The sequence below is a fragment of the Apaloderma vittatum genome, unplaced genomic scaffold, assembly GCF_000703405.1.
Source record: "Apaloderma vittatum isolate BGI_N311 unplaced genomic scaffold, ASM70340v1 scaffold43460, whole genome shotgun sequence".
NCBI classification, from domain to species: Eukaryota; Metazoa; Chordata; class Aves; order Trogoniformes; family Trogonidae; genus Apaloderma; species Apaloderma vittatum.
In genome coordinates this window covers 1-14955 of record NW_009695874.1, presented here as the reverse complement: position 1 = coordinate 14955, position 14955 = coordinate 1, and the positions used below count along the sequence as shown (strand labels likewise).

Sequence of the window (14955 nt, the reverse complement as noted above, 5' to 3'; positions counted from 1 at the left end):
CTGAACCTCGTAGTCGTGCCGTGCCGGTTCGCTCGCAGCCCTCTTGTCTTCTTGTACATTTTTAGACAAATGGGCAGAGCAGCTGACACGCTGCAGTCCAAAAGCCAACACAAGTAGTAAGATATGACCTGTCTCCACCTACTTGAGAACTGAGTTATGTTTTTGAAAGTCTACCAAAATATGTTATTAATAAGATTGCTGTGAAGCACATCGGAATTATTAGAGTGAAACTTCTGCCTGTAAACGAGAGGGTTGTAGTCTTAGCAAGTGCTGATAAAGAACGAAATTGATCATTGGATACAGATTGTGCAGGAGGAAACAAAACAACTCCATCTTTGCAAATACTTGGTAGTACATATAGTTTTATAGTTTATAGTATGAACTTCATATCAAGGACCCACCTGTAACTTAATCCAGAAGAGTCAGTATTTTATTCAAAGCACGATTAGATTTGTCACTGATATTTTAAACAAGATTGAAATTTTGCTTCATCCAGTAGCAATTCCTTATTGAAATCTAAAGATATCAGCAAGTTTTCAGCCAGATTCTCTCCCTAGATGGACAAGAAATACAAGTAAAACCAAAAAGGTTTGTATTATTCTTAAATATAAAGTTTTGAGCTGAAAAGTTCAGATGTACACTGTGATTATTGCCCAGTATAATAAACCCCTGAGCAATGAGTTGAAATTAAATAAACCAGTGCTGAGATTTACAGTCAGTGGGTCTCTCTTGTTCATTGACTTCCTTTAGGAAGGGCCTAAAATCAATGTGTAAAAACTTTCTGGAGTTTATGCTTAGTTCTTCTGTTGGTTGCCTTTTTAGTGATTGCGTTGTCATCCTTGTACTGGTGTACTGTCATCATTCTTACTGTTTTGTAGAACAACTATCTGGCTTATTTTACTTTTTAGACACACTGATCTTAGAGGTGATTGCATAAGTTTTATGTGAGATCCAATGTAAAGTGAATTTGAGTTTCCACATGACAGCTTGTGTGATCTTTGTAGCATCTAAAGTTACTGATTTCAGATACAGTGAAGACCAGGCAAGCTTTTAGTGGGAAATCCTAAGACAAAGGGGCATGCTGAGTTAAACTCTAGTTTGATTAGAAATGCTGCCATCTGATTGGAAAGCAGATTGAAGGTTTGTGCTTGTGATATGGGATGGTGATAAAATGCTTGGGTCGCCACATAAGGCTTCTGTTTGAATGCTACGTGAAGATGAAGCAGAAGGCACACTTCACTTTCTTACTAGAGGCTTGAAGAGATTGGAATGTGCGCACGGGTGGGGATTACCCTGGATACTCGTGTCACTGTTTTTGTCTCTACCTCTGGTTCTTACCCTAATTCAGTTTTTAAAAAAAAGTGTTCAGAAAAGAAATCTTTCTCTAAAAACCTTGTAAGAGATTGTGACTTCTCTCCAGTGTAATGCTGAAAATGTTTGCTGCTGCGATATGGATTTACAGGGAGAATTCAACTTGAAGCCAGCTGCAGCTGTATTCCAGGTTTTCAGCGCAGAGTTTCACAGTCTGCCTGACTTGTGCAAACTGCAGACAGGGACTTCCCAGAGAAGAAGTCGGGCTTTCCTACTTGTTTCTACTGGTAACTGATTCTCAGTATTATAAAAAGGCTCAGACTTCTGATACAAGCATAAAAGGAGAATGTGAGGTGTTCGTGTACTCCAGGCATGTTAAATCAAGGGGTTCCTTATCTGTTCTCTAGAGTTAAAAGTATTGTTTTCACATCTTCACTTTCCTTCTGGACATAGCATAAGCTTTATTTAGTATGCTGGGTTTGTCTTCATTTATTGGCACAATTTAAGTAAACAATTACATATTTAATGAGAAGCAGAAATCCTTCAGTGAATTCTCTCCGCTCTGCAGCATGATACAAGGAAAAGCTTTTCCACCTTTAGGACAGTAAACTATTGGATTATGTTGTCTGGAGAGGTCACGCAGTCTCCATCCTGAGAGATATTCAAAATCCAAGTGGATAAAGCCCTGAGTAACCTGGTCTGGTCTTGTAGCTGACCCACCTTTGATTAAGGGACTGGGTTAGAGATCTCCTGACATCGAACCTGGATTATTCTATGACTTTTCTGTTCACTCTTAAAGGAGTAGCTTTATGTCTACTCACGGAATAGAAAAGCTCCATTTCTGCCTGGAAGTACTACTTTTCCTCTGTAGTTTTAGTTCTCTTTCTTTCCTTTTTTTACATATGCTGTCATTTATTCTTCCCCCTCCCCCAATGTCATGCCTGCGTTTTGCTCTTTTTTTTTGTATGTTCTTGGGACTGTGAAATAGATAATGTTCTGTTTGTTGTGGAGATTGACATGAAGCAGTCAATTTGAGAGAAGCAGAAGACAGCAAGCAATGCTTATGTGTTTTTTCTTTCCAAGTATAAAACTGAAAATCTAACAAGATTTAAAATAATTAAGTGCATTTTACATTGCAAAATAATTTTCAGGTTTAATCTGTTGTGCATTTTTTTTAAGCAGGCCAAAATCGCATTGTTTCAATTGTGGTTCTGAAGACCATCAAATGAAAGACTGTCCACAGGTGAAGTTTGTATTAGTACTCAGAAAAATGCTGCTCTCCAAGAAATGTTTCAGTGTAACTGCACCATTTAAAAAAAAGAAGTAATTACACATGTTGGGGTCAGGATGTACAAATGGTTATTCATGTCTGTTGATTAGATTATACTGTTCCTACTTCCAAATTTGAACATACTAAATGAGAACATAAATTGATTTTGTAGCGTAATGGTTTGCCCTTCAATTTATGGAGGGTTGTTTTTCAGTCTAAGGAGTCTTTCCTCCTGTTTTAGAGCTCTGCTAGATCCAGTGCGAGTACTGTTGGTTTTTTGCTATATAGTTTTCATTACAGCTTGTATCACATGGCCATGTGACAAACAATTAAGTGTGCTGAGAGCAAGGAGTACCAGTTTTGTGTCGGGTGAGAGTGCATAAATTGGAAATGGTTCAAACCTAAACTTCCCCATTGTATTGTCTTTAAGCCACGGAATGCAGCTCGTATAAGTGAGAAGAGAAAGGAGTTTATGGAAGCTTATGGTGAAGCAAGCAATCAGAATTTTCAGCAGCGCTATCATGAAGAAGAAGTAGAAGAGAGGTTTGGAAAATTTAAACCAGGAGTAATTAGGTATCTCTTTTTCTTTCCATTAGCTGTTGCACTGCTTTTCTGGAATACCTTTTCTACCTCTGGAGTGGCGCATGTTACTTTACAGATAGTAACTCTTAGCTATGGGTATATCATGTTCAAATTCATTTGATGAATTTAGTTTAATAAATTGTACAGGTATTTTTCAAATGAAAACTCGTTGCTACCTTAATAGTCCTGCCCTTTCCCATGGTACTTTCCTAATGCAGGGAGATAAATGTTGTCTGGCTACTCGAATTGCCAATCTGTTAGGTTCCTAATAAACTAAAAATGCATGCAAAACTCTGAAAATTTTGATCTTTAAGTGTCCCTCGTTTTCTCTCTATTGAAAATGTTTTTAAAAAAGTTGTAAGATGGCTGTAGCCGTCTCCAAAGAACCAACTCATAAATTTAGTGTTGTGTTAAGTTCCACCTTTTCAGTCACGATAGCTACAGTTAAGGCCATGAATCAGAAGTAGTAAGTTGTTCTCAAGAGTTAATTCTCATTAAATGTTTAAGCCCACAAGAAATAAGCATTAGAAGTTACCTTAATATCAGAGATAGTTTTTACCTAAAGTTGTCCCATCTGGGGTTGATGGGTGATGTAGTTTGAGCTAAGACTAAATTATTTTAACCTGACTGTTTAAAATTGACTAAAATGTTCATAACTGAGGTCAAAACTCAATTACAGATTTTACTAGAGGATGTATTGCTTTCTGTTTGCTTTCTTAACTTAGTGGGGAACTTCAAGATGCGCTTGGTGTCACGGATAAGAATCTTCCTCCGTTTATATATCGCATGCGGCAGCTGGGTTATCCTCCCGGCTGGCTCAAGGAGGCTGAAATGGAGCACTCGGGACTTGCACTTTACGATGGAAAAGGTGAGGCGTGTGTTGTGGGAACGCAGTTTGCAATGTGCGGGCTGGATTACGGCCCTTCTATCAATACGTACGTTCCAAACCCCAAAACTCTCTTCTTAAATCCTGTGGACTTTTTCAGCAATGTTCTTGATTAGCATCAGTAATAATTATGTTTCCTTATAGATGGTGGTGGATCAGAAGAGGAAGGATCGTGCCAATCAAAACGTATCACTTACGATGTCTCCAAGTTGATAAATTACCCCGGCTTTAATGTATCCACTCCAAGTGGGTTCCCAGATGTAAGTGGCTGTCCTCTACCTTCTGAACAACATGCTGCATAACATTAATTGCTTTTAGCCAAGTTTTAACATTTCGTCTTCTGCATCTGACAGTTTTACTTCAACTTATTTTTAAGCACCTTTTTTAGAGCTGGAGGCTGTTGAGATAATCGATGGGACATCCATCTGTCTGACAGCTCTAACAGCTCTTGTGGGTAGGGTCTAATAGTGCTTCTTTGGGGATTATTTCCATTATTGAGAGCAACAGGAGCCAAGAAGGATAGTTTGATTGATTGATTGATTTGATTTTTCAAACACAGAACTTCACATATGAATGCTTCTTCCTTCCAGAAGACCCAGGCAGTGGGTGCCTTCTTAAGCCGAGCGGTCACAAGAAATCTCCTGTGGCTTCTGCTGCACTTCTGTTTTCAGAAACATTTTGAACTTCCATCACTAATCTTAATGCCTGTACATTTTCTTTACAATTTCAGCCCATTTAGTGGCCTCCATATGTGTGGGTTTTTTCATTCAGTGTTCTGAACTGAAATTGGGTCCTCAAGTTTTTTTTCAGTTTTCACTAAAAATTAAGTTTTCTAAAGTTAGCCTTTTTTGTCTGAACCATTATTTCAAGGGGAAGTTTGTAGTTGTGTTACAAATGTCGAAGAGTAGTTGCTAGGAAATGATTAACAAGATGTTTTGTAAAGGTGGTGATTTTTTTTTTTAAAAAACAAATTATTGTTCCTACTACCCAGTCATAGTGCCCTGCATCACTTGAGTGTGTTTACAGGTGAGAGTACTCTGGTTTAAGCTTCTGCTTTGATAAATGAGGCTTTTGATGAGCACTTGAATTCATCTTGGCTTGTTAATCTCTGTGTTTCTCTTTAAGTTTTACTGTTGCGTTATCAGCCAACCATATGCATCATTTTTTCTGTTTTATTTTTTCTGTAGGAATGGGAGCTATTTGGTTCCATTCCCATGCAGCCATCACAACAGAAGGATGTTTTTGCTAACTACCTTTCTAATTTTCATGCGGTAACTACGTCTCTTTGTTATTTGCAAAAAACTCTTTGGTAGCTAGTAGATGATCTCTTGTTTATATCTTCTTTGCCCAGGGGGGCTTATTGACGCTACCAGGTGTGGAAAGCAGATGCTTGGCTTATCTATTCTGACAAAAAGAAGCTTCATGTTGAGAAACTTAACATAAGCGGGTCTCAATTGCACAATATTTTAAAAAACGGATGTGAAAAAAGGTTGCTATGAAGTTCTACAGCCTAAAAATCATCGTAGTTCCAGACTTCCCTAATAAGTGAAATGCTTACTTGCCATAGTCGTGATTTACAGTAATGTTATTACAGTGACTTGAGAAAACACATGGTAGTTGTGTCTTGTAGCATTCTCGGGCCTTCTCTGATGTGACTCTAGCCTAGTGTTACCTACTGCAAATACTCCCAGTTAAGGATGGAAGATCTGTGCTCTGCTCTCAGTCCCAAGGGTTAATGCTCTCTGGAATTAAACAGTAAATTCTGAGCTTGCTGGGAAGAAATATTCAATATTTGAGTGGTGATGGTCTCTTAAGATCTAGGTGTCCGGGTGGAAACTCAGTTGTAATCCCTGCGTTGGGAATGCAGGTGGTCTTTCCTTTTGCCACTTGAACAAGATTACAGTTCTGTTCAGTTGCATTAAATGTCTCGAACTTGAATGCTTAGTTTAACACTGGGTTGGCAAATGATTGCATAGTTATGAAGTTCAAATATGCTCTTATAACTGGAAATGTTGCCTTGTACAATTTAATATTAGTTTCTTTTGTTTTCCTGGATGTTTTTTTTTCAGCCAAGCCCAAAATCTAGCAATAAAAGAGCTGCACCTCAGTCAAAGTCTCATCATGCAAAACGACTGAAAGAAGACAATTTGGAGGTACCAGCAGCTGACATGGACTTAGATTCTGGTATAGTAATTCTGCAATTTTTTTCCTAGTTTCAATTTTTACTTCCAGAGTAACTTGCTGTAAATTGAAATGTTGGTCTTCAGAAAGAGAAACCATCGTGTTAGTATTCGTTATGATGAAAATTAGTGTAACTGCTAGCATTTCTGTGAAAATTAACATAACTGGTAACTTTTGTAGCAGTGTCCATCTGTAACTGTGTTTGAACCTACTACAATAAAGATTCTGTGGTGCTGTGATTGTCGTATCTTCCAATACCAAGCCAGAGGTTTCAGGTGTGCCTGGAGCAATTGGAACGTTGGGTTACAAATTCGACCTATTTACTTCAGGTGTATCCTAAAGAAACATCCCTTATGAAGACCTTCAAATCCTTAAATATTTGGATGAAATAATGCAGGAAGTTACAAGTTTACAACTTTTTAAAGATGAGTCAAAATCACAGGAGTACTTAGCGTTTGAATATTAGAATAGCTGGAGAAGCTTCTGGCTTTTCTTTTTGATTTCCTGTGAGGAAATCTTTCAGCGTGTCTCAGTGTGGAATAAGTTTGTTCTCAATACTTTCAAGAGTTTGGTGTTTTTTTTTGTTGTGGGTTGTTGTTTTGGTTTTTTTTCTTGAATGGCTAGGAGAGTTAAAATCCCCCAAAATGATCTCTAAGGTCCCTTCCAGCCTAGGCCATTCTATGGTTCTATGAAAGCATAGTTTGATGGATAGTAAAAAGTTCAAAAAGTTTCTTCTATCCTTACTGAAAGCCAAGGATAAGAAGACATAAGTCTGCTAGTAAATCACAGCATTGGGGCTTCATGTTCTTTTTGGGTTCTAACAGATGTCTGTCAATCTGATTCTAGATCTGGAAGTGTCAAAAAGATCTCAAGCTCCTAACAGTTTTCACTTCCAACCTCCGCTGCCACCTGGCTGTCCATCGATGTCAACTCCTCCTCCTTTACCACAAGGAACACCTCCTCTTCCTAGGACTACTCCATCATCGAATCCTTCCAGCGATATTCCTCAGCCGAAAGTAGTGGACTCAGTCATGGATGAGGATACCCTGACCTTGGAAGAGCTGGAGGAACAGCAGCGGTTAATCTGGGCAGCGCTAGAGCAGGCGGAAAGCACTAACAGCGACTCCGACATCCCTGTCGATACACCTTTAACTGGAAATTCTGTTACGTCATCGCCATCCAGGAACGAAGTAGATCTTGTTGCAGAAGTAAGATCTTCTGATAAGGTGATTACAGTGGAAACTCGAGTTTCCAACATCGGTGAACAGACAGCGGAAAATGAACATTCTATAACTAGTCCTAATCCAGGGGATAGTTTACTTAATTTACAGGGAAATACAGATAATGCAGATTCTGAAGGCTTGCTGGATAACGCCGTGCCTGCACCCAACAATGAGGTTAACAATGGAGAAAGTACAGGTGGTAATAAAGTGGTCACAAGCAACGAATCGTCTGCAAAAAACTCCAGTCTTGTTCCTGATATGAGCAAGTTTGCTGCGGGCATAACACCATTCGAATTTGAAAATATGGCAGAATCAACAGGGGTTTATCTACGAATAAGAAGTGTGTTAAAAAATTCCCCAAGAAACCAGCAGAAAAAAAAGACTTAATTGGTCTTCCTTTGTTTCGTTATGTCCAGATCCCTACTTCCTTTTCCTTCCTTCTCCAGTCTTACAAACTTGGGTAACATTTCCTATCCTTTTGTGAGGAGGGGAAATCAGATCCAGTTCTGCCCCGTTCTTCCTTGGAACTGAAGTCAGTGCAGGGCTTCCATCTTGACCAGGACCACCAACGCAGCCAGAAAGTAGAGCAGAATTTTCCAAGTTGCATCCTTCCACTAAGGAATAATAGGACTGTTGATATGTTCAGAGGAATTTACTTGCCAATATGTGAAACTCTAAAAAGAGGAGTTTGTGAGTTTGCTGTTCGTTACTTTGGCTAAGATTTATATTGTTCTTGAGTTTCAGGTGGATTGGTGATTTTTTTATAATTGTCCTTTGTACAATAATTTACACTTTATACGTTTTGCTAATTATCCTGTAGATAAGTTTAATATATTCAGAATGTTTTTTAAATGGTCTGACATTAAGATTTCCCACATCAAAATCCTGGGAATTGGATGAAAATAATCAGGGATTACCAGCATTATCTTCACCAATTCAGATATTTTTATAAATTATTTATGTGGGTCGGTTTTAAATTGCCACTGTATCTTTTGTAACATCATCCTTCGTGTAAACTTGCTGTACATATATGTTCATTGTTGTGTACAGAGGTTTAATAAATGAGTTTTTATATTAAAAAAAATCTAATTGGAGTCCTAAGCCGTTAAACTGCTGCTGAAGATAGTTAGAAAAGCAAGCTGATTAAAATGAGGATGAATAAAGTTAAATATTTTAAGAAGGGTCACAACGATTGGGTTCAGGTTTCCATAATCAAGAAGCTGTTATAATTATGTTAGCTACTTAAATAGAACCTTGCCATACCATCCACTTCTCATAATCTGAAGAATTGCCCACTTTGAAAATTTAAGTGTTGTAATTCTTCTGATTAATTCTGTTAACACTTTCTTTTAGTTGTCTCCAGAGTGGCCTGTAGGTGAAATGGCTGTACATTAGCGGCACTGCCAACAGAGGGAGTACTCGACTTAACAGTATTCATTGGAGCTGGTAAAGCATTTGTTTGCCCTTGTATAAATGCAGGAGAAACATCTTCCAAGGCGAGTGAGATAAATGGTAAAGCAAAGTGTTTTCAAGTATCTAAGAAAAGCCTTGTGCAGGGGGGATGTTCAAAGGTGGATTTGTAAGATAACTTCAGGGACTGAACTTACTCTTTAAAATTCTTGGCTTTGCAGAGTAGTATGTGTTTCCCAAAGATCCTTATGGTATATGATATCAGTACAACTCTGCATTTGACTGCTTAAGGAAACCCCAGGCTTTTTGTAGCTAAAGCTTTTATACTGATTTCCTTTTTTTTTCTCTAAAATTTGCAGGAAGGGAAAACCCAAGTGTCTGTATGACCTGCTTGTCTTCCAAGAGACTGAAAAAAAAAAACACGTTTTGCAGCATATAGAGGTTCAGTTTATCTGGTTGCATTTGGAAAACAGTGGTCAAGGTAAATGCTCCTTGTATGCTAAAATGAAAGGCTTTTTATTTATTTTTTCCCCATATATTATAGGAGAAAATACATATATTGTTACTGTACTTTCTTCATGCTTCCTCCCGCTGTGAGGTTAAAAGCCAGTAACCTGGTAACGGCAGTTTACACAAGCTGGAGCTACATTCACATGTGGATGATGATGGGATGCAGGCATGAGGTAACGATTTCCAGCGTACACACCTTTTGGGTGTGTTGAGGTGCTCATATTTTAAACACGTAGTTCTCTCCACGCCTTAGAAGATCTTTTTTTAATAGCTCTTATGAAATACTGCTGCTTTAGTGGGGCACGCAGCCTGAAGTTTACAGGAGTCCTTGCGTTCTTCTGCCTCGCTTACAGAAACCACAAGATAAAAATCTCCTGCGTGTGCTCAGTGCCCTTCTGTATGTTCAAGAAAAATTCATGACAAATCACCCTTCCACCTCATCGGTCAGAATAAGTAAATCTTCAATGTTTTTACAAATTTTTAGGCTTAACCTTTAATGTAGCTGTTAACTATTGCTTCTAAGATTTATACTGAAAGTATTAGAGTAAGGGTAAAGTGAAGTAATTTCGGCAACAGAGCTTTTAGCATAAGGGTAAATTCTACTTTAAATATGTTAAAACTTTAGTTTTATAAGGCTTTTAATTTTAAATAGTTCTGCACTTTTTGTCAGTTTGCCCCCTCTTGTATTTGCAGTACACAAACTACTTTGAGATACAGATCTTCATTTTCGGAAGTTGATGTCTCTTCGTATGTAAAGCAACTGTTGTTTGGTGGGGGCTTGGGGAATGGACTGTGTTTGGGTCCATGTTTTATATCCACTGGAACTTTTGTCCGAAGTGACTGGACTGACAAGTTGTTCAAGTCAGTGGTTGGTTTTGTCCTTGACCTGTAGGCTGCCACAGCTGGCAGCGCGCGCCCCGTGCTGTCACACTTGCATACATGCTTTGAACTAAAATTCTTACAGCTGGAATTGTTCCCATTTAACAGACTTGGTTTTTAAATACTGAGTTGTCTACGTGCTCAGAATTATTTTCTCATATTGCTCTTCTTCCTTCTTACGCAAAACTCTCGGCAGATATTTTGATTCACTCATTTTAGTCTTGGCATTATCCCTATCTGGTTTGAATATACTTTAGAAATTAAGAAAAGGACCAATTGAGACAAGTGCTTATTCTTTTCTAATGATATAAATATAATTAATAAATAGCAAATTATTAGTGATTGCAATTTATAAATTAACATTTTCCTAGTTGAGGTTTTTGTAACACATATGTTTTGTTCTCAGAAAACTGGACAGCCTGTGGCAGGAACAGTATAATTTTTGGTTTTAACTTTTAGTACTTAATTTGAAATAAGAGTAAGCATACAAAATAGTGATAACATAGAGATGTCTTTTAAATTGTTCTTTTAAGTCTTATCTTTCAAATTGGCCTTTCTGTGAAGGTGGCGGTCAGTACGGATAATGCTCCAAGAAGATGGAGCAGAACCAGTAAGTAAAATTCCTACTGTATTTTCCTTTGCTGTAAGACACATGCTTAACTAGGGACGGGGAGTTTTCCCTGATGTTTCTCTCATGGTTAGGAATGAATTGATCTTGATCTCTTAGCTGTTTATCTATACCTCACTGCTCCTATCAAGTGCTCTATACTGTTGCTGCACTGGAGATGCTTGTAATTACTGATATTTTTGAATCTGTCAGGTGTCACTACTCAAATGTTTTTCCTGTATCGAAACTGCAGTTGGACCACACTACAAGTCGTGAGAAAAAGCTGAATAGCAAAGTGTTTCTGGTACTTCTAAGTCGTGCTCCCATGGCGATGGGTGTGGTATAATAACCTAGATTAGAGCTTACTAAAAGGAATGAGTAATAGAATTTGTGATGAGGTGGGTATAGTGAGCAGGCATCACTCAAGTTTTCCCACAGATTCTTGTTGGCATAGTACTCGTGTTTGTTTACAGCACTTGGAACAGCAGAGGTATTTAAAAATGCTTATGCCCATCTATAAATACCTGATCTGTGGAAAAGATTCAGGGTATCAGTCAGGTGGCTAGCTGTCTTATAAATATTTGAATTTCTAACTTTACGATAACCTGATTCACAGTGCTTCAAGTGTCACGAAAAAAGAAACAGCTGAGATTCTAGAAGACACCCGAAAGACAGGTTAACTGCTAAGAATTATTTTTACTGCAAACTCTGTAAGCAGGATAGCTGGCAAGAAAAGACGAAGAGGAGGAAAAACCTCAAATATAAGTGTTTCAGATGCATTGGTAGTTGCCATGGAACTCTGTAGTACCTTCATTTTGTGGCACAGCTGTGTTGCCTCTGGTAAGTAAATGCCATTGAAGATTGATGCTGTTCCTAAGAATATGTTGTAGTCATACTTACATTTTTGGGGGTGGGAGGGGATGAATCAGCGGTAGGAACTGGTCTCGAACCTTAGAGAAGCTTGCAAACAGGATGGATTTAATAACATGGTAATTAACAGTGACAATTGGGCACTTCCTAAGCTTCAGTTAACTACAAGCAACAAAGATTTGACATAAGATTTTTTTTACAACATATATTTAGCTGTCATCCCATGAGCGAATAACTTTTTTTAGAGCTCCATGCTCCCAGTAGGAACAAGGCCCTTCTGCTTTGCTTCTCTGTAAGTGAGAGTTCAGTTTTTGTTGATATTTACACAAGTGGTAGAATGATTTGCATAGTCCAGCTTTTATAATAGACAGCAGTTTTCCAGTTATCTGTGGAAATGGAACACTCATAATCAAGGTGAACGTTATTGTTAAAGTACTTTGTTTAAACAAGCACGCAAAAAGGATTCTTTAAGTACTGCCTGTTTAAATACTGTTCTCTGTTCTGCCCATGTTGGGTAGAACAAATAATGTCAAATTGGATGAAAGTTTACCTTGTGCAGCACACCAACAAATAACGTGGACTTGCAGAGCTTTTCTGTATCGCTGCTGACCTAGGGAAGGAAAACAGTGAGTACACAAAGCATGGAAAAACTTCTTGCAGCCTTTCAGTCATCCAAGCTGTGAAAGTAACTACCACGTCTGCAGTATTTTTTCTTAACTGTTGCATACGTGATAATTAAGGCTAAAAGGGCCAGGTTTTCATCTAGCATAACCTATCAGTCAAAGACTGCGAGTTCTAGAGACATAAAGCCAGAAATAATAGAGTAAATGTGACGCTTCAGGCCACGAAATCTCTTCGGGATCGATATAGCTGTAAACAGAGGAGCAAAATGTACCATTTGAGGTAAAGGCGGGGGAATCCTGCTGTGTTTTTGCAAAAAAAACCTGGAAACAATTATAGAAAATAAAAGCGTAAGTTTCTGTGCTGGGATTTTTGAAGCAGCACTTCTGTGATTTTAAAAAAGAAAAAAAAGGGTTTTCTGAAGCAGGTGTGGCCATCAGTTCTGTATGGGGATTGCCAGATGTAGATGTTGAAAAGGTCATTCAGAGGAAGAAAAGAATCAATATCTTCATACCTGTGTAAACACGTCCCACTGAATATAAAAGTGGATGCCTTAAATTAGGATATCCTTAAATGCCATTCTTCAAGGACAACATTTTAACTATTCTGAAAGCTTCAGTAATTTTGAATGTTTTGCAAACCTGAAAAGGGGGCAGAAGCTATTTCAAGTGGTGTTCCTACATTACTGAAGAATTTTAATTCTAAAATAGGCCTGCTACTTGTGGCCAGGATGCCAGTAGCTATGTCAGCATCCTAAATTTCTCTGGAGCATCCAGCAATTCCTGTTTCCGTAGAGTTCTGAAGATGCCTAGGTATTATATATGAACTGATTTCATCATGCAGCTCAGCAGTGAGCCGCTAGGACCGAAATCAAAGATATTCTGGCTTTCAATCACATTTAGTCCTTTATAGTACCAGCATCTTTTTTTTAGTAATGATTGCTGCAAATTGGATGTGAAGGTACCAGATGTTACGGTTACCCTGGTGTGCGGTTATCTCCATCTCGATGTAGGCTTGTGCACAGAAGCAAGATCAAGCATTTCTAATGGGGATGAACTTCAGCTACAGTTGCTTTAAAGCTACTTTTCCATGGTGTGAAGGTTGACGCTGGGTGAAGAATGGATAACTGACTCCTGTTTCCTCCAAGACGACTTTGATCTTGAAGCTCTGATTCTGTTCACTAGGGAATTACATGAAAAACCAACGGCACGCTCATTTTAAAGGTAGCAGCTTTTGATCGATGTGACAACATTCTCAATTCTTGCTTTAGTAACGGGACATTTTTAGCTTAGCCTTGCAGGAGAGTAAAGAAAGCTACTGAGGCATTTGAACTATATTTTGTCTATTATTTCACCACTGTTATTTACTGCTTGCACTTCATGTTTTAGAGCAACAACGCAGAGTCGCAGCTCTTGAGTAGTAAACTGCCTTCTAGTTGCTGTGCTCTGTAGTAGGTACATCAGTCTTGCATTGCTTTGGAAAATTTTACACGTTGTGCATTGAACTACATGCTCTTGAAATCTACCTGCATGGTAGCTGAGAAAAAAAAAAAATCAAATTAATGAAGGAAAAGAATGGAAAGTGAAACACTTAGAGGAAAACACTTCTATATTCTCATCAGAACTATACAGAAAGCTCAAGTCTGTGATACCAGAAACAAGCACAAAGGTTCCCAACTATGGCTCTGAAGCCAGCAGGTGTTTTGGGCAAGTGCTCTGTGCAGTTTTTTAGTCTGACTCTAAATTTTACACTAACTGCATTTTTTTGTCTTGGGGATGATTTCCATAGTTAGGGGCTGCAGGGTCAGTTTTTATTTGTTCTAAGCAGTCATTTGCTGGCTCTGCGATTCTCAGTACAATCTCATATTTAAATCCTGAAGTCCTTAGTCAGTGAAACTTTTATCATACTGTTGCAGGGCAAAAGAAGGGTGGCTGTACGTGGATTCAAGTATCTGTTTCAACATCTAATGGCCGTGGTAAGAGATTCTATTTAACGTTTGGGAAGTGAAATTCTAACAAACATCGCGAAATGCTGATCTAGTTGAAACCTATTATTTGGGGGACTGCGTCACACCATTTTGTGCTTCACCATGCTGGGTTAATGCCAAAGAACGAAGCCAAAATGAAACGCAAATTGCAATCGGTCTCCAGCAATGGAACTGCTTTCTCATCACCCTTTTGTTCAAATGGCATCATGCAGAAACTAAATGATCTGTGGGGCTGCAAACCGAGGTTCATTTTGTGATGAATTCAGCAGTTATGGGCCAGCTCTAGCCGAGCTGCCTTTGCCAGTTCCTAAGGGCTAAAGAAGTGAAGCAGGGCTGTTTGATTCAGCCATGAAAATCGGTATTAAATGGTTGCCGATGGTGTTGGAGCTTCGGCTACAGCTGTTTAAACTTCAGCAGCGGGCTAACACCACGTTCCAATGTGCTGTCTCCACAACCACACTGAAAATTAAAATAGTCAGTACTTCAGAGAAAGAACGATAAATTCCTGGGCATCAGGACAAAAGGAAAATGGAGAAAAGAAGCAGAGAGTGAAGTTACTCATCCATTCACAGCTCCGTGCTTCATGTCTCCCTCTCTCCCCACCCTTTTCCCCCCCCG

General features: G+C 38.6%; 1 protein-coding gene across 1 annotated transcript in view; it reads left to right on the top strand.

Annotated features, from left to right (window-relative positions):
- Positions 1-7840, top strand: part of ZCCHC8 (zinc finger, CCHC domain containing 8) — an 11576-nt gene extending 3736 nt beyond the window's left edge. The window contains exons 6-13 of the mRNA XM_009872596.1: positions 523-588; positions 2494-2554; positions 3012-3154; positions 3889-4031; positions 4194-4309; positions 5237-5320; positions 6119-6233; positions 7077-7840. Coding sequence (XP_009870898.1) covers positions 523-588; positions 2494-2554; positions 3012-3154; positions 3889-4031; positions 4194-4309; positions 5237-5320; positions 6119-6233; positions 7077-7840 — 1492 coding nt within the window. The remainder of the gene's footprint in view (positions 1-522; positions 589-2493; positions 2555-3011; positions 3155-3888; positions 4032-4193; positions 4310-5236; positions 5321-6118; positions 6234-7076) is intronic.
- The last annotated feature ends 7115 nt before the right edge of the window (positions 7841-14955 follow it).